Source organism: Lepisma saccharinum, chromosome 9 (assembly GCF_977018435.1).
Source record: "Lepisma saccharinum chromosome 9, izLepSacc3.1, whole genome shotgun sequence".
Classification (NCBI taxonomy): domain Eukaryota; kingdom Metazoa; phylum Arthropoda; class Insecta; order Zygentoma; family Lepismatidae; genus Lepisma; species Lepisma saccharinum.
Window position 1 is genome coordinate 68,905,501 of NC_139237.1, and position 19,493 is coordinate 68,924,993.

The window sequence follows — 19,493 nt, forward strand, 5'->3', positions numbered from 1 at the left end:
TTTAGTAGTAACACCTAAATTCGTCTGTAATTTTGATAGGCTAATATTGATTGTAAAAATCTAGGTAATGATTAGATAAACCGGAAACACATTTCTTGAAATTTGCAGGAGAAAAGACGAGAAAGTACTTACGGAATTTAGTTCTTTTGGACTTTTTGAAGCTGGGGAAAGTGTCTTTTTCGAATCGTGCAACTTATTCGGCCTGTAAATAATGTATTTTTCGACATTCATGTATCTCCGTTGCACGATAGCTCGTGCCACCATTATCGTCGACTACGTGAATCAAATGTTCCGTGCGTTCGATTACGTAACCCCCTGCCAGTGTAGCAACCACGCGGTAGTTTTACAAGATGACGTGTGAGCGGGATTTTTTTTTCCAATTTAATTTCCTGTTTGCCTAACCTAACTGAACCTAACTAACCTTCCGTGAATGGTTTGTGGATTAATAACAATCATTTTTTGGTTAATAAGTGTTAGTATAAAAACCATGCGTAAGTTTTACAAGATGACGTGTGAGCGTTTTTTTTTTCAATTCAATTTTCTGTTTGCCTAACCTAACTGAACCTAACCTAACCTTCCGTGAATGGTTTGTGGACCAATTTTCACTTAAAAACCTTTTGTGAATAGTTTGTGCGGCATTTATCGGTTCATAAGTTTGGAAACACTGCACATCAGCTGACGATACTGCATATCAGCTGACGATACTGCATATCAGCTGACGATACTGCATATCAGCTGACGATAGACAATGCGAGTCAAGATTTGCCCGCCGAATTAGCAACAACCAATAAATAATTATAATGTTAAAAATAACGTTTTTTTTCATGGAAAAAAAAGTGATCCAAAGTTGGAAAATGTTCCGCTGTGCATATGAGGTAAGTAGAAATGAATTTTATTTGAAAATAAACGAGTTAAATGTGTCTCCGGCATATCTAACTGGTACCAAAATCTATATCATGGACGAGATCATATGTCAAAGTTGTGAATATATAGGATATTAGGCATATTGACATTGGAATTGTTGCAAGAAAACACTGTGTCCTAGCAGGAAACTAGTCTATACAGCCTTGTTGCGATCAATTGCAAAAAAATAGGAAAAAGAAAACACACCTTATAGTGTATATTTTTTGTCTCTAATCGGATGCACCAAAAAAATGTAATAGTAATCCAATTATGTTAAAATTGACACTTATTTCGTTTACAATTAATCAAATACAAAGTATTGCACAATTGACACGGATACAAAAGCTTATACATTATTTATAAGTTACCATATTTGCGTTAGTTTTTGGATGAAAGAAACGTCCGATCTCGTCGGGTATGCATGCAGCTACTCAAAGTTCAGTTTCTACTGATCAAACTCGACCGTTGCCATCTGGATTTCAGACATGTTTTTCCTCGATTTCTTCATCTACTTTCTCCAGGAAATGATTTTCAGCCTCTTTATAAACACCTTCACTGTCCTCAAGCTTGTTCTGAAAGAAAAGTTGCTATTCAATAGAGTAAAATAACTGAATGAGAAGAGAAATTATTGAGATTGAAGTAACCTTATTTTACTTACAAGGACAAGTTTATATAATTTCTATTTTGGTGGTTCTACATCACTTTACTATCTATATGTGAATCGTAACAATAATGATGATTAGGTGAAATAGGTTTAATAGCGCCCCCAGGATTTATTCATTACATTGACATAAGAAGATGAAGTGTAAACTTTTTATACAATAAAATTGTGACAAAAATGATAACAGGAATATGTAAAAATTTCCTCAATAATTGCTAGATGTATTATGAAATCCTTGTTTGTAGTCATGTACATGTGGTTAATATATTGTAAATTTGTTGCCATTTAGCGCTATTTTACACATTTCTGATTTCCTTTCTCTCACGGCTAAACCTTATGGATTACTTTTTGGTCACGATATTTTGGGGAACTGATGGACAAAAAAGTTGGTTAATTTTGTATGAGCACTAGGAAAGTGTTTCTCTCGTGATCTACTGTTCTAAATTTTTAATTACTGCATATTATTCCCGAAAAACAAGTACTAGATTATTGTCTTTTTATATATATTTTTCACTTTCCTTCTACCAACCAGCTAACTCACCTGGAGATCTCACACTCGTATAATGAACTGGTAGGAGAGGAGGTGAAACTTAATAGTTCTTTCTTAAAATCCAGGTTAGAAGTTTAGAAAATATTCTCCACTAGTTCCCGAGATAATCGTGACGAAAAAGTACCCGGTAAACTTTACAGCGACATGAGAAAAATAACATTTGGTTTTGAAGAAAGGTATGAATAGCTTTAAGTATCTTGTTTTTCAGACAACCTTGTTCTGTACGTTCCTCTCTTTTGTGCAGTGTTGTGTGTGTGTGCATTTTGTGACATTCAGTTGTTGGAATTACAGAATTGACAAGGCTTTGTTTGCTGCAAAGGTTTTCATAGGATCTCAGCAATGTCGAAACTTCCTACAAGGACACTTGCCTGCAATGTCGCTTTTCCTAGTATAACTGCGGTTTCGAAAGCACAAAAATAATATTTTTGTATCGGTTATGTTTTATGAAGTCGCTTGTCCAAACACAATCGTTCAGCTTTTTAAATGTATAGTTAGTTGTCTTTTGTATTATTACTATTACTTACCATAATCGATATCAGTTATACTACACCATACATTTTGAAAACATGTTTTTCCCCTTTTGTCAAGCGAATCTTTCTTTCTCTAATCTTCCGTCTTCTCTAAATTTAGTATATTGTCAAAATTAAAATAAATATCTTCCGTGCATCAACCGCGCGACAAGCGTTCTTCCCAAAAATTTGTTAGGAAAGTTTAAAGTTCGCCATCTTGAAACGTGTTTCCCGGCAGAGAAATTTAAGCCGCCGGGGCGAGAATATAATTTCGCTTCGCCTGCAACATATCTTTTGCCCACATGTTGGGGAAAATATAATTTACTACATTCCTATTTAACATCAACCTTTCGACAAGAAAGAAGAAACCCATAGCAAAAATGAAATTAATTTTGTCTCAAGTGAGGGCGTGGTTTACAAAGACAAAGTATAATTTGTAATCAATAATAGGAACATTTTTTGTCTCGAAATGCAATTATAGTTTATTCCGTGAGCAAAACGCCAAGTATTTTCCGAGTCTGTAGTTTCCTGACAGTAACAGTCATTACTCGGTACCTTCCTCACAACGTTATCATGAAAAAAAATGTACGATAACAATTTATTGGCACTGAGTATAAACTTGATATGAAGATTATATGAAAGGTTGCAATACGAGGGAAGCGAGCAAAGAAAATTATTTGATGGTGATAGGGATCATCCCTACGACATGTCTGTGATTCGGCGTTGTATCAAATTTCAATTTGGTACTTTGTGCAGTCATTTTATGTTCCATTCAATTCTGTGTGATTCGTGCCATGCTTCCTCGTCTGGTTTCTACCTATGTCTGTCATTGTTGAGACGTATTTCTGTCTAACTTGCAATGTTAATGAAAGTAAAAAAACTTCAGCTTCGCTGCTTTTCAAACTATAAGAAAAGTAAAAGCGATTTGGTTCACCGGTTAGCCTCAAGGCTCTTTTCAATGATCACCGAAATCATTACATCAGCATGAATAACGACCTTCTCTTTGGGGAAGAGAGGAGGCTGACGGCTATGCTACTAGAGGTTGGGCTTACAGCTTAAAGTGGGATCCGAACCACTGTGCATTGTGCCTCCACCGGGGATCGAACCCGTGTTTGACCTTGGCACTTAGGCATCATTTTGTTCCTAATGCAGTAAACCGAGCCGCAAAAGTTGAAAACATAGTCGCCAAATTGTACCTCAATCTAAAGAGAAAAATGTCAAAGACTAGATCATTATTTTTCACTTCGGTGCTAACGAAAAAAAATAATAATAATGAAAAATTAAATTAATAGCTTTTGCAACTAAGTCTAAATCATTAGCAGCTAGCAAAGCACATTGTCGCAAGAGCTATCTTAAGTTTCACTCTCAAAGTTTGGTCGTTTTACATACTAAGGTATTTTACCACATTCTGCTACATATTTATATAGGGTGGGCCATATTGATGGGACACATTTCAAATGCATATGTGGAGCATGTAGGAAGCAACATTTATTACCAAATATATGGAAAACACTGCCAAAGGACGGGAATTTTGCACTGTGTTCGGTGTTTGAAGATTACATCCTGTAACCTGCTGGTTGAGTACGTGGAAAAAGGGGGGCAAAATAGCCTCGTGAAAGCGTGGGAAGGTCCGGGATCAATTTAATGTACGCGCTTAAGATTAAGCTACAACCAACAGTTACAAATTCGAATTGTTGAGGGTCATGGCCTGCGTTTAACGCTGCCGCCTCAGTCTAAAAAGAGAACCAATAATTATTATTGTGTTAACTTAAGGAGAATAAAATAGTTATTGTCCACTACTCGCACAATCAAAAAAAAAAAAAAAGGAATTATATACAAAAATATGTGGTCACAAAATATCGTCGAAAATTTCACTCAGGCTTGACCAATTCTCAAGAGATCCCTGCAATTCAGAAAAATATACGCACACTAATCCAATATAAACACATGTATAAAATCTACATCACTCCATGTACTTCGTCACTAGTTTTTTCTTACCAATAACAATTTTGTTCCTTCTCCTTTTCTTTTACGCGAAGTTCATAAACAAAAGGGTGGCACAGAATAGTACGCAAATCTCGAAGATTGGTTTGAGTCACAAATTTATTATATTCAATCTTGAAACAAGAACAATTAACTTCTCAAATAACAACAACATGAAGAATGTTCTTATCGTGTACAAATCTAGTTTTACGTATCATTTAAGAATTCATCAAATTGCAACATTAACAATTCTTACTGTCGTTCTTTCATTTGTCATTTGGCATGACGGTAATATATACATACATTTATGCACGTTATAAAATTCTAACAAGTACTAGAACACGCACGAGTTCCAATTGAACCCTCTTAATTGGCCATTTTAAAACTTAACATGCCAAGAATTCAAACATTTACAATTTATCAATAGATGACCTACTTTTTTGCCACAAATCGTTCATTTTGACAATACATAATACTATACTCCCTACTCCTATTTGATGCTCCCAGTATTTTAATTTTAACTTGTGCCAACCTCGTTATTATTATTATTTCAACATTTAAAAGTCGCAATGGTGCAATTCAAGTGTCTCGCATACGCCTTGGGAAACATTAATAATTCAGGCAAACTCCACAAATTCATTCGCGTTATTATTGACACGCAATCAATATGGCTACTCGTTGCTATTTAATTAGATAAAGTACGTTAATACCAATTTAGAACAACTAGTGTTTTCGTCGGTTCCACTTTTAGTCCTTTTATACTCATTTAAACCTTGACTCAATTAAGTTAAAGATACGCCAATCTATCGCAGTTCACGATCTTTGGATTTTTGCAGAAATAGAGGGGGATAAGACGACACTGTACATACCTCCATTAAGTTGCACATGAAGTACCAGACACCAATTCGACACTGCTAAGGACGATTGGTCAAAGGAAGTCCTGCCTTCCTTCACGTTCCGTCATCAGAACACAGGCGTCACGTCTAGAAACGTCCATGGATTCATCCTCAGTCACAAATCTGGATCCTGATTCGGGTTGTGGGAAAAATACCCAAATCAAACTGGACGGCGATAAAGTTCACGCATTCGTCAAACGCAACTTTCCATTTACGCGTATAAAGTTAATCAAGGAAAATGAGTTCTGCTTCGCGTGAATCGTCCAAACTCGGAGAGAGAATATATCGTAAAGTGCGTGCTAAAAATCAAGTCAGAAAAGGAGGTTAAGTCTCGCCCGCGAGGCAACTTGCACACTCAACCATGCAACACGCTGAAGGGCTCTCTCCCACTCGTGACCCAAGTCACGTCGTTGTTATCGCGAAGCTTGTAGAATCGGAACTGCTGTAGCCTTCTGCTCGAGAAGCGAGCACGGAGCGAGAGGTCGGTGGAGACCTCTAGCGGAGACTATTATAAACAACCAAAAACAAACAAGACGCAAGGCGCACGAAGAAATTAGGAATTGTGATGCCTTTCCACGCGAAAATACAAAAGCGTAGGAAAAACGTCACAATCCCTGAGATGGACACCACCTTGACGAGAACATTTGTTAATACGAACAGAATGACACCGTCACAGTCACCGCTGAGCAGTACAACACGATGCTACGAACATTCTTCACACCCGAAATGAGACTGCTTGGCCTAACGGAAATGTGGCTGCAGCAGGATGGTGCCACTAGTCATACAGCAGTACTGTCAATGACAATTCTTCGACGACACTTCCCGGGACGGCTCATCTTGAGATTCAGTGATGTCCATTGGCCATCCAGATCCCTGGATCTAACTCCACCGGACTACTTCCTGTGTGGTTACCTAAAGGACAAAGTGTACACCACAAGGCCCACTACCATCAATGAAATGAAGGACAACATCCGAAGGGGGATAGCGGCAATCCCAGCCGAAACCCTGCGCAAAATTATGCTTAACATGACTGTTAGAGCCAAAGAATGTTCTCGTCAAGGTGGTGTCCATCTCACGGATGTAATCTTCAAACACTGAACACAGTGCAAAGCTCCCGTCCTTTGGCAGTGTTTTCCATATATTTGGTAATAAATGTTGCTTCCTACATGCTCCACATATGCATTTGTAATGTGTCCCATCAATATGGCCCACCCTGTATGTTACAAAAGTAAACATTACGAAGAAAGGTCTCTTTAGGCTGCCGGTAAAACCAAAAACTGGTGTAATAAGAAATCGATGAACTGCTGTCTAGTCGAACCAGTCACTATCTAATCGCCAAAAAAAAAAAAAAAAAGAAATCTAGTCGAATATCGCGATTTACGATTCTCGATTCTTAAATATATACAAATGTACAGAAAATGTATTGAGAAATTCTTTACAATTTAGGAAAGATAGACTCAAGCAAAGTGCAGCCATATACTTACTATTTGGATGGGGTAGGGCGTTGGCCACAGCGCTGCCTGTCTGTACTGGATGTCCGTCATTTTACTACAACTTGCTATGTCTCGAACCCAGATCCCTTCCTGCACTTGGCCACTGTCCAAATGGTAGAACTTTCCGTGGCCATGCTTCATGTCGTCCCACCATTCTCCCTCATACCTGTTGAAATTGGCTGCCAAAATAATGAGTTCATTTCAGCAAGTTACGGGGTAAAGTACAATTACGGTTCGTGAGGTGTAACTGTACCCTGTTTCGTCAAAAACCTCATCCATGGTGTTGCGTGAAAAGTTGTGACGAAAAGAGAACAGTTACATGTCACGAACTATACTTGACAAATGCAAATGAATCTCGCAAAGCGTTTTGCTTGCCGCTTCATCAGTTTCACCTGTCACGCTTCCGTCGTCGCCAGGCCCGTAGCGAGTGGTAGGCAAGGGGGGCTTTATCCTAGGGTGCCATGCACAGAGGCCCCTATTCAAATTTATTAAAAAAAAAAGAAAAAAAATGATCAATTTTGATATGATAATTGACGATTTTGCTTCATTGAAAGCAAGGAAAGTTAAATTCCAATTATTTTCTTCTGAGATATGAATCGGATTTTATAAATATTTTCTAACTTTTATGTAGAATAGTGTTTACAACGATGTTATTTTTTTCTCAAGTAGAGTTGAAGAATAATTTTAAATTACACTGCACACTGTATTATTCATTTTATTCACTATTCTTAACTTTTTATTATTTTACATGTAGACTTATGTTCTGGCTACACACTGCTGCAATTTTCCCACTACGAATCTTTAAATATAACCTATATTATTTTTTAATTAGATTTTCTTTATTTTATCATTTCAAAATTTGTAGGGATGTAAAGAAGAAAATATCGAAGGACGCACATAAAATGTCCATGTTTGGTAGTGAGTGGGGGGAGAGGGGCGCCAGAATATCTCCATAGATACGGATCTGATCGTCGCGATTAGCTTAATGAAGCAGAAAAGCGATTTGAAATATTGATTGGCTTTATTTTACTTCGCCTTTTGGACCACTTTTGGCCAATTCGCGAAGATGAGGATGAGTGATGAAATGGTGAAATTGATAAATGGACACTCGCAAACATCCATGCCCCGGCCGGGATTCGAACCCGGGACTCCTGGCGCCGTAGTGCGATGTGCTAACCACTCCGCCACGGGATTCGGCGCGATTTGAAATAGTCTAAATACATTCACAATCTTTTACTTTTAATGATGAAATAATAATTAACATTACTCATCTCAAAATGTATTTGTGGGTACTTTCCTACAACAAGACGAAATCTGCCTGAGCACGACTCTTCATTCAGGAATCTAACATCATAGCCTTTGGAAAGTTACTTATTAAAATTAACCGGGTTACAGTTAAACGTTTGAAATATAACTTGGAGTTACTTTAAAAATAACGAAGTTACACTCTACTCAATCACTAGCACATGAAACTGGAAATCTTACCTTGGATGTACAGACCCTCGCCATCCCGCTTGTCGTCAAACCAATCTCCCTCGTAGAAGCTGCCATCCGGGTACCACATTCTACCATGGCCTGACCGCTTGTCTTCACTCCACTCGCCCTCATAGAAACCACCATCCCTGTAGTAGCGATACCCGTAACCCTAAGTGAAGATACATTTTTGTCAGGTCACTTAAGCCGGATGTTTTCACTTTCAAACCTTAATCATGTGCATTATAATCTTGGTGGGAATGGTGAACCTGAGTGCTCTTACAAGTACTCAATGATGGACAAAAAAGTGCTCTCATACTGGTGGGTACAAGTGATTACTTAATGAAAAGTAAAAATGTGCTTGCTTAATGGTGGGTACAAATGATTACTTAACGATGGGGAAAACGTTATTGCTGAATAGTGGGTACAGTAAATACGCTGTATAAAGAAACATACTACCGGAGTACTAAGTGAGGTGAGTGTGCAAGCGGTTACTTAATGATGAGCAAAACGTATTTGCTTCATTGTGGGTACAATGGATTACTTAAGAATGGGAAAAGAAGTACTTGCTTAATGATGGGCAAAACAGGGTTTGCTTAATGGTGAGTATAGTCAACGGCAAATATAATGGTAGGCAAATTGTCCACTGCTATTTTAATTACTTCTTTATTCTACATCCTGTGTTGTTTTAAGGAATGAAACTATGTTGGTTCGAAGCAGGCATTGTTCTTTGCTTATTGACGTCATTATTTCAATTCATTGTAATGGCATTGTGTAATACAGACCGAATTAAAATGTGGTAGACAATTCGCCTACTGTTTCTTTCGCCGTTGGGCGTATAAGTGATTTTTAATGGTGGGTACAAGTGAGTACCTAACGATGGGCAAAAATACTTGCTTAATAGTGGGTACAGCGATTACTTAATTAATGATGGGTAAAAAAACTGTTTGCTTAATGATGGGAATAAAAAGTACTTCCTCAACAGTGGGTCATTTTGAAGTGCTCGCTTAAGCTGCAAGCTTAATTATATATATAAAAAGTTGTTTAAAAAAGAGTGTCCTTATTTTCTAAAGAATAAGGCGCTGATGTGTCAACTTGAAAGACGCCACATTGAGCATATTTTGTAATTTCTCTATGATCAGGAACGTTTCTGAATAAAATAATCGGATATCTTTATTTGCTATTCTCTAGGAACGAGCGCACACAATTCCATGGAGCTACTTACACATCTTTTCCCCCAGCACCAGTCACCAGCGTACTCTCTGTTGTACTCGCCGTTCTTCTTCTTCAGGGACAGACATCCGTAGCCATGTTTCCAATCGTAAGACCAGTCGCCTTCATACAACACGTTCTTCACGTAATGGCGACTTCCTTTCCCTGAAAAGAACAACAACAAAGGTTTGTGGTTTATCGACCCTAATTCGTGAATTACACAACAAAGTCTTCTTGGTTTAATTATTCTAATATCAGATGATGGATATAGATTATGAGACTCAATTTTATGTAACCTTCTCCACACTTTGTTTCACCTCTTTTAAGTCGTCCCCTCCCCCACCGACTTTTTCCCTCTGCGATCTGGAGAAGGAGAGGTCTGTGCACTGGATGGTTGTAAAAGGGGAAGAAACGTAACATTACGCTTATGGGAGAATTATTTTATTTGTTCTATTGTGAATATCAAACTTCCGATTGCGTAGAAAACCACATGAACGGAAAGAGGACAGATTGAAGATCTTGTTTTTTGTTGGAAATGTCGAAACTTCCACTTGATTTGCCATAACTTGAAGTTGCTTCTCTACAAGGAATACATGGGATTCTGTAAACACTTATTCGTCATATTTTAGTGACAGTTTCGGACCGGTGTGGATTTATTTCAGTATCGTCGGAATGTACACTGCTGCTTTAAAAATACTACGGCTATATAAGAGAATATGAATTTCTCTCCATGTTGCAAGTGGATGCAAGTTAAAGTTGATTATTAAGCGAGATACGATTTTTTAAAAAAATATGATGAATAAGTGTTTACAGAATCTCATGTATTTCTTATGGAGAATCAACTTCAATTTACGGCTAATCAAATGGCTCCGACAACTGAAATCTTCAAGGTGAGTTCTTTCCGTTGAAATGTTTTGCTACGCCATCGGGAACTTGATATTTCCAAGATAACAAATAAAGTAATACTCCCATAAGCGTAATGGTAAGTTTTCTCCTCTCCTAACCATCCAGCGTACATACATCTCTTTCCCCAGATCGCCACAGGCAAAGGTCGGTTGGGGAGGGAAAAAACATGCAACATGGGGAGAGAGATTCATATTCATTTCTTGTATAGTAGCACTGCCCATTCCGACGATGTATAAAAGTAAATTTTACTGTGAGGAACCATTAGGGATGGTACCGAGAAGAGTAGAGACAAGACCTAGAGGGGCTTGTGAAGAATTGAGACGACATGTACTTGTATTTTGTTTATTTGGCGTCGCTTTTCTGCCACTTTCGGATAATCGGAACGATAAGGATAAGTGAGAAATCATATTTGAAAAATTTGGAAAAATTAAAAATTTTGAAAAAAATTTAAAAATTTGAAAAAAAATTTGAAAAAAATTGAAAATTTTGGAAAGTTTGAAATTTTGAAAAAAATTGTAGAATATTTTTTGAAGTGTCCATTGATAGACACTTACCATGAACAGGTCGGGACTCGAAACCGAGAACTTCGGCGGCGAGATCGAAAGTCGAGAGCGAGAACGAAGACACTAGTAGATAAGTAATATACGTATATTGATTGATTTGCTTCATTTTACTTCGCTTTTGTGCCACTTTTGGCTAATTTGCGAGATGGGGATGAGTAATGATATGATGAAATTGATGCATGGACACTCGCAAACATCCATGCCCAGGCCAGGATTCGAAACCGGGACCTCTGGCTTCGTAGCGCGATGTGCTAACCACTCCGCCACGGGGGCCGGCAAGTAAATATATTTTGTCGATTGTAAATTGTGACCATGTTCTCCGTTGCTGCCTATACATCCAGGACAAAATTGATTTTCGAGGCTCGTAGCTTCTAAACGAGACTTCATATAGAAAGCTTTACCAAGAAAGGTTCTTTACCTGAATGATCTCTATATCCTGTGAAAGTTTTTGCGGTGGCAAGTTGTATATGTTCTTTATACTACATGTTTTCAGACTTGAGACAAGACTGAAACTTTCCTTTCATGCTTCATCATATTATCACAAATCGTCGCGATTAGCTAAAACCGAACTACAGATTTATCTCTCATGGGAAAAGATTGGATACCTCCATGTTAAAAGCATAATTTTAATATATTTGATTCCAGTGTCATCACCGGGAAATTGTTGAACTGCATATTATTTACCTTCTTTTAGTAAAGATTCGATATTCCATGTTAAAACAGTGATTTTAACATAGTTGATTCCAGCGCCAACATCACGAAGTTGCAGAACTACACTTTACTTACCTCCCTTTGGAAAGGATTGGATACCTCCATGTTAAAACTATGATTATAATATATGTTATTTCAGCGCCATCATCGGGAAATAGTTGAACTACAGATTGACGTCCCATGGGTAAAGATTGGATACCTCCATGTTAAAAGCATGATTTCAATATATTTGATTCCAGCGTCATCATCAGGAAATGTTTGAACTAGAGAATTACGTCTATTGGATCCTCCATGTTAAAAGCGTAATTTTACTATATTTGATTCCAGTGCCATCATCGGGAAATTGTTGAACTACAGATAATTTACCTCCATTGGGAAAAGATTGTATATCTCCATGTTAAAACTATGATTTTTATATACTTGATTTCAGCGCCATCATCGAGAAATTGTTGAACTATAGATTTATATCCCATGGGAAAAGATTGGATACCTCCAAGTTAAAAGCGTGATTTTAATATATTTGATTCCAGCGTCATCATCAGGAAATGTTTGAACTACAGAATTATGTCTATTGGATCCTCCATGTTAAAAGCGTAATTTTACTACATTTGATTCCAGTGCCATCATCGGGAAATTGTTGAACTACAGATAATTTACCTCCATTGGGAAGAGATTGTATACCTCCATGTTAAAACTATGATTTTTATATACTTGATTTCAGCGCCATCATCGAGAAATTGTTGAACTATAGATTTACATCCCATGGGAAAAGATTGGATACCTCCATGTTAAAAGCGTGATTTCAATATATTTGATTCCAGCGTCATCATCAGGAAATACTTGAACTACAGAATTACGTCTATTGGATCCTCCATGTTAAAAGCGAAATTTTACTATATTTGATTCCAGTGCCATCATCGGGAAATTGTTGAACTACAGATAATTACCTCCATGTTAAAACTATGATATTTATATACTTGATTCCAGTGCCATCAACGAGAAATTTTTGAACTACAGATCATTTACCTCCCTTGGGGGGAAAAAATGGATATTTCACGTTAAAACCGTAATTTTAAGATAGTTGATTCCAGCACCAATATCGTGAAATTGCTGAACTACACGTTACTTACCTCCCTTGGGAAAAGTTTGGATATATCAATGTTAAAACCATGATTATAAAATATAGGGGTGTGCGGGATCCCGAACAGTCGGGACCGGGATCGGGAAAAAAAATTTCCCGCCCGATCCCGACTTCGCGAAATGACTTCCCGACTTTTCGAGAACCCGAGCAGTCGGGAAATACCAAACGGTTATTTTATAAAGTTGTTAATTCTCGACGTTTTCTGCATTGCAAGTGTCTGGAAATTATCGGAAATTGTATGTTTTTATTCCAGAAATGCAAGAACAATCACTTAAGTTGAAAATGACGTGTAGAATTCGAGATTTTCAGAGCTTCGAGAAATTTCGAAGATTTCCCGTCCCGAAAATTTCCCGACTTTGTCGGTAAATGGCAAAATTTTCCCGTCCCGAATGTCGGGATTAAAAAAATTCCCGTCCCGACCAAAAAAATTCTGTCCCGCACACCCCTAATAAAATATGTGATTTCAGCGCCATCATCGGGAAATGGTTGAACTACAGATTTACGTCCCATGGGTAAAGATTGGATACCTCCATGTTAAAAGCGTGATTGCAATATATTTGATTACAGCGCCATCATCAGAAAATGGTTGAACTACAGATTTACGTCTATTGGATCCTCCATGTTAAAAGCGTAATTTTACTACATTTGATTCCAGTGCCAACATTGGGAAATTGTTGAACTACAGGTAATTTACCTCCATTGGGAAAAAATTGTATACCTCCATGTTAAAACCATGATTTTTATATCCTTGATTTCAGCGCCATCATCGGGAAATTGTTGAACTATAGATTTACATCCCATGGGAAAAGATGGGATACCCCCTTGTTAAAAGCGTGATTTTAATATATTTGATACCAGCGCCATCATCGGGAAATGGCTGAACTATAGATTGCTTCCAATGGGAGGTAAATTATTTGTAATTCTGCTACTTCCCGATGATGGCGCTGAAATCAAATATACTAAAATCTCGCTTTTAAGATGAAGTATCCAATCTTTCCCAGAGGAGATAAATAATCTGTAGTTCAGCTATTTTACGATGATGGTGCTGAAATCAACTATATTAAAATCACGCTTTTAAAACGGAGGTGTCCAATCTTTCCTCAAGGAAGGTAAGTAACGTGTAGTTCAAGCATTTTACGATGATGGCGCTGAAATCAAATGTAATAAAATCACGATTTTAAGGTGGGGATATCCAATATTTTCCCAAGGAAGGTAAGTAAGCTGTAGTTCTGGCATTTCCCGATGATGGAAATGTCCGAAAAAATAAAAGAATAAAAGCAATTGTTCTGGCTAATCAATCATGTGGTGGATCGAGTTGAAAGGTCTCCTCTAGCATATAATAATAATAAAAATAATATTATTGATAGCGATAATGCTAAAAAAATGTAATAATTATTATTATTATTACTAAAGTTTTATCAATGGGCTGGCCTCCAATAAAAATTCAATCAATCAATGAACAATGCAGGATATAGAATGGAAATAGCGATGCACAGTTTATCTACTATTAACTTTGCCATTAGCTGTACGATTGACAACTATATTCTGTCTCGGAAATCTGTGGAGCAACCCCTCTCCTAACGGTATAGAAGGGGAGAAGGCGTGTTGGCAGAGCAAAGCTGCGGCAAACTATTTGTAGCTGCATCCTCGGTTTTCACCTCCATGCACTCACTTCTCCCTCACACGTTCATTGGTCGAGCCCTCTCGAGGACTTGTTTTCGTTCGATCCCGGGGCAGAGTGTAGGTTACAGAACAGTTCACAAAAAGGAGAAGCAACAAACAAGAAGAAGTAAAGTGCAAAAGGAGCAATTGTGAAGCAATATAACTATCAACACCAGTGCCGTGAAACAAATATAACACAAAAAATATAGCAACTAGAATAAATACGATAATTAAGCCCTAAAGTAAAACTAGAACATCACAATAAGAACCAAAAACCTACCACGAATCGAACACAAAGCGAAAACTTAGTTAACCCGTAGAATAACAGCGGAAGGAATAAGTGTAAACCAGCTTAAGCAACAATGAGCAGGATTACACGGGAAAGGAACAACAGCATGCATATTATATGGAGGAAGGAGCAACAGTGCACACAATTATGCGTTGAAAGGAACAAGAGTACAGAGAATTGGACCTGAGAAACAACAGTGTACAAGATAAGTGGGAAAGGAACAACAACGCATAAGAATAGGCATGAAAAGAACAACAGTGCACAGGATTTGGCGTGAATGGAAAAACAGTACACAGGATTAAGCGGGAAAGGAACAATAGCGCACAAGATTGGGCAGTGAAAGGAACAATAGTGCACAGAATTGGGTTTGAAAGGAGCAACAGTACACAGGATTAAGCAGGAAAGGGAGAATGACACAGAATTACGGGTGAAAGGAACAAGAGCCTGCAGGATTGGGACTGGAAGGAGCAATAGTGTACAGGATTTGGCATGAAAGAACACAGTGCACAGGATTAGTGGACATCAGGCCCGTACCCACGATTTTTTTGAGGGGGGCTAAGCCCGAAACCGTGGTGATGATAAGATATGACAATTATTAAATAATTAATTAATAGCAATGATTAATCAATTTCTTTATATACATTTATAAACACATATATTGAAATCAATATGCTACATTTATAAACCAGCATATTAATTCCTTTAACAACTGGTTCAACTGAAGTGAAATGTTTGTAATAAGTGTTAATTTTATTTAACTGCTCTTTATTAATAAGGATAATTAAATTTTCATACTTTTATTGTGTTGTTTCTATAATGGTGTAAATCTATTAATGGTCTCTCGAAAGGAAACATTTCCTTATCAGAGTTCAAGCTAGAGATTTCAGCGCCCAGGACGAGAATAGATTTTCGCACCCCCTGTACCGAATTTGCATTGCCCCCTCCTCCTCTAGATGTAACTGGCATACTTAAGACATTGAATAAATTTTATGTACCCTCTCTTTTCCGTTGAATCCGACGAAAAGAGAACTTAGCATTCAAGAAATGTGGTTAATAAAAGGGTAGTGGGTTCGGTTGTACAGTCACGGACGCTGCTGGGTTGTAATGATTCTATTGAAAGTCAATGCATTCATTACAACCCAGAACTGCCCGTGACTGTACATCCAATATGATCTTCATTCAAGCAGTGTGTGTTATTGTTCAAATCTGCAAACTCGATTGCAAATTGAAGATAACTAGGTGGAGGCACAAAAAATGAGATACTTTAAGAAGACATTAGTTTTCTACTAAATTAACATGTAGCCTAAGTGCTATGTTTTATTTACGACAAAAGAAGGTGAGAAATTTTAATAGAACAAGATCTTTGGGGGAAAGGTGGGAGATCCCCCTTCCGCCGTGGGAATTCGTACCCTGTATGTGACCACCAACGCTATGGCATGATCCTTATAATGAAGAACATGTCTCAATGTGAATTAACCAAAAGAAAAGTCATTTCCTCATGAAGACTGCAGTTCGAAAGAAAGTCAGAAAAGGTAGTAAAAATGGTGAACTGTCCCGACCAAATTGCGATGTTTGGTACCTTCGCATAAATGGTTATAAAACTAAAATTTCTAAATATAGTAGACTGCAGACTTCTGGAGTCTGCCTCTCTCCAGAAACAACACATTCTTTTATGAAAGAAGAAAATAGGAACTCTTGCAAAATCTTAAGAATCGTCCGTGTTTTTTTTTGTAGGATTTTATAGGTTCACATTAAAATATTTCATGGCTCGAGGGGGGGGGGGGCATGGCCCCCTTGGCTCCCCCTTGAGTACGGGCCTGGTGGACATAAAAAGAACGACAGTGCACAGGATTTGGCGTGTAAGGAAAAACAGTACACAGGATTAAGCGGGAAAGGAACAATAGCGCACAAGATTGGGCAGTGAAAGGAACAATGGTGTGAAAGGATTAAGCAGGAAAGGGAGAATGGCACAGAATTAGGGGTGAAAGGAACAAGAGAATGCAGGATTGAGACTGGAAAGAACAATAGTGCACAAGATTGGGCATTGAAAGGAACAATTGTGCACAAGATTTGGCGTGAAAGGAACAACAGTACACATGATTAAGCTGGAAAGGGACAATGACTCACAGCATTTGGCATGAAAGAACACAGTGCATATGATTTGCGGGAAGGAAACAACACTGCACAGGGTTGGGTGTGAAAGAAAGAGCACACAGGAATCGACATGAAAGGAACAACAGTACACAGGATTATTGGACATGAAAAGAACGACAGCGCACAGGATTTGGCGTGAAAGGAAAAAAAACAGTACACAGGATTAAGCGGGAAAGGAACAATAGCGCACAAGATTGGGCAGTGAAAGGAACAATGGTGTGAAAGGATTAAGCAGGAAAGGGAGAATGGCACAGAATTAGGGGTGAAAGGAACAAGAGAATGCAGGATTGAGACTGGAAAGAACAATAGTGCACAGGATTTGGCATGAAAGAACACAGTGCACAAGGATTTGGCGTGAAAGGAACAACATCGCATAGTGTTGGGTGTGAAAGAAACAGCACACAGGATTGGACATGAAATGATCAACAGTGTACAGGATTAATTGGACATGAAAGGAACGGCAGCGCACACGATTTGGCGTGAAAGGAAAAACAGTACACATGATTAAACGGAAAAGGAAGAATGACTAACAGGATTTGGCTTGAAAGGAACAACACACACAGGATTAAGGGAGAAGGAACAATACCGCACAGGGTAAGGTGCGACAGGAACAACAGTACACAGGATTAAGCTGGGAAAGGGAAATTACACAGAATTAGGGGTGCAAGGAACAAGAGCCTACAGGATTGACCCTGAAAGGAAGAAGAGTGTACAGAATTGTGACTGGAAAGAACAATAATGCACAGGATTTCGCGTGAAAGAAGAAAACAGGATTAAGCGGGAAAAGAACAATAACGCACAGGATTAAGCGGGAAAGCAAAGGCAGCGCACACAGAATTAGGCGTACGTACGTACAAGGAGCAACAGTACATGGGATTAAGCGGGAAGGGAACAAAAGCGTAGAAGTTCAATCGAGGAAGGAACAAACAAAAGTAAACATAAGCAAGAGTGAATGGAAGATTGCCGAACGGGGTAAAGGCAAAATAAACGACGAATTGTACAGCAGCCCACAGATTTAATAACAGAAGGAACAACCGTAAACAGGAATAAGGGCGAGAGGAACAATAGCCTACAGAGAAAGAACAACCATTTGGTTAGAATTGAAGCGAAATCGGTCTACAATACAAAATACAATTTTCCTTTTAAATTAATACTAGTAATTTAAAAGGAAAAATATATTTTGTGTTGTAGACTGCTTTCGCTCCCATTCTGTTAATGCGATTGTTTTGTTTTTTCCTCTGTAGGCTGTTGTTAAATACCATTACTATACTTCACAACCCAACCAAATTTTGTTTTGAAGTTCATTTTATGCTAGGATTGACCAATCGGGACTGGACCTACTAAAGTGTTAACCAGAACCACTGTGAAATGTGCCTTCATCGGGGATGAAACCCGTGACCCTTTGATTACACCTACTCTATGCAATTGATATTGTTTGAATACCATCCACTGTTTTAGATACAGCCTTCTGACTTACCATGCTTGAGGTCGTCCTTCCAGTCGCCTATGTACTTGTTTCCTTGGAGGTCAAAGACCGCGTGCTGCAATCCATTTAGCTGGGAGAGTCGATTGAGTCGCTTCCATTTGGGTTCCTGCTTAGCGTTAGACTTCAGAAAAGGCATGCTTCTCACCAGAAGAGTTGTAAAACACTTAGTAATTTAGACGGGGACCGAAATTCAAAATAATTCTTGACACCAACGTTTACATGTTGAATTTGGAGAGGTCGATGGACCTATATTTAAGGACACTAAGCTGTCGTCATGGAAACAAGTAAACATTATCGATTGATCATTGTTGCCAGAACAAGATTGGCGTCAAAGAGATAGTGCCCGGGCGACATAAATTTCCGTTTCATCCAGTAGCGGCGCCAGAAGGGGGACGGGCATTATCCTCTCCCACCCAAGTAAACAAGAAAAAAAATTAAAAATAAGCACTGTTTTATTTAAATGATGTATTTTTGTATGGCATTTAAAAATGTTTTTTATTGTAAACTGTAAAAACGTAACAATTAATGTAAATATTAAACCTAAGGAACAAGGTCTTACGCCCAATATATACTTTCAAATGAAGAAGAGAGTTATACATTGCAATATTGTGCATCTAAACATTCAAGGCATTACATGCAAAATGTTAGATTTAGAAATACTCCTAACCGAAGAATGTTTAGATCCACACGTACTGTGTGTTACTGAGCACTGGTTCTCCAAAGATGAAATTAATTACTTTCGATTCCAAATTTCCAGCTAGCCAGTTTCTCATCAAGGTTTCTAATAGAACGAGGGGAACAGACATAATGTACCAAAAATGGTGTAATTGCCAAACAAATTGTCCCCAAAACTGTGAAACCGATAGAAAACCATTTTGAAGTTAGTGTTGTACGTCTTGCA

General features: G+C 38.0%; 1 protein-coding gene across 1 annotated transcript; it reads right to left on the reverse strand.

Annotated features, from left to right (window-relative positions):
- Positions 1–1,091: 1,091 nt before the first annotated feature.
- LOC145992714 (MORN repeat-containing protein 3-like) lies at positions 1,092–18,857 on the reverse strand. Its single transcript, XM_083129097.1, has 5 exons — positions 18,584–18,857; positions 9,694–9,845; positions 8,481–8,640; positions 6,987–7,174; positions 1,092–1,475 (listed from the first exon to the last, which is right to left on the reverse strand). Exons 1-5 carry the CDS (start codon positions 18,726–18,728, stop codon positions 1,383–1,385), a joined length of 738 nt encoding a protein of 245 aa, XP_082985223.1. The 5' UTR covers positions 18,729–18,857; the 3' UTR covers positions 1,092–1,382.
- Positions 18,858–19,493: the final 636 nt, after the last annotated feature.

Bases quoted from the DNA above. Each gene is read 5' to 3' on its own strand.
- LOC145992714 (XM_083129097.1), bottom strand. From the start codon at position 18,728: ATGCCTTTTCTGAAGTCTAACGCTAAGCAGGAACCCAAATGGAAGCGA. The intron at 8,641-9,693 runs GTAAGTAGCTCC...ATCTTCACTTAG, and splicing joins GGTGCTGGGGGAAAAGATGT to GGTTACGGGTATCGCTACTA. The intron at 7,175-8,480 runs GTAAGATTTCCA...TTATTTTGGCAG, and splicing joins CGAGGGTCTGTACATCCAAG to CCAATTTCAACAGGTATGAG.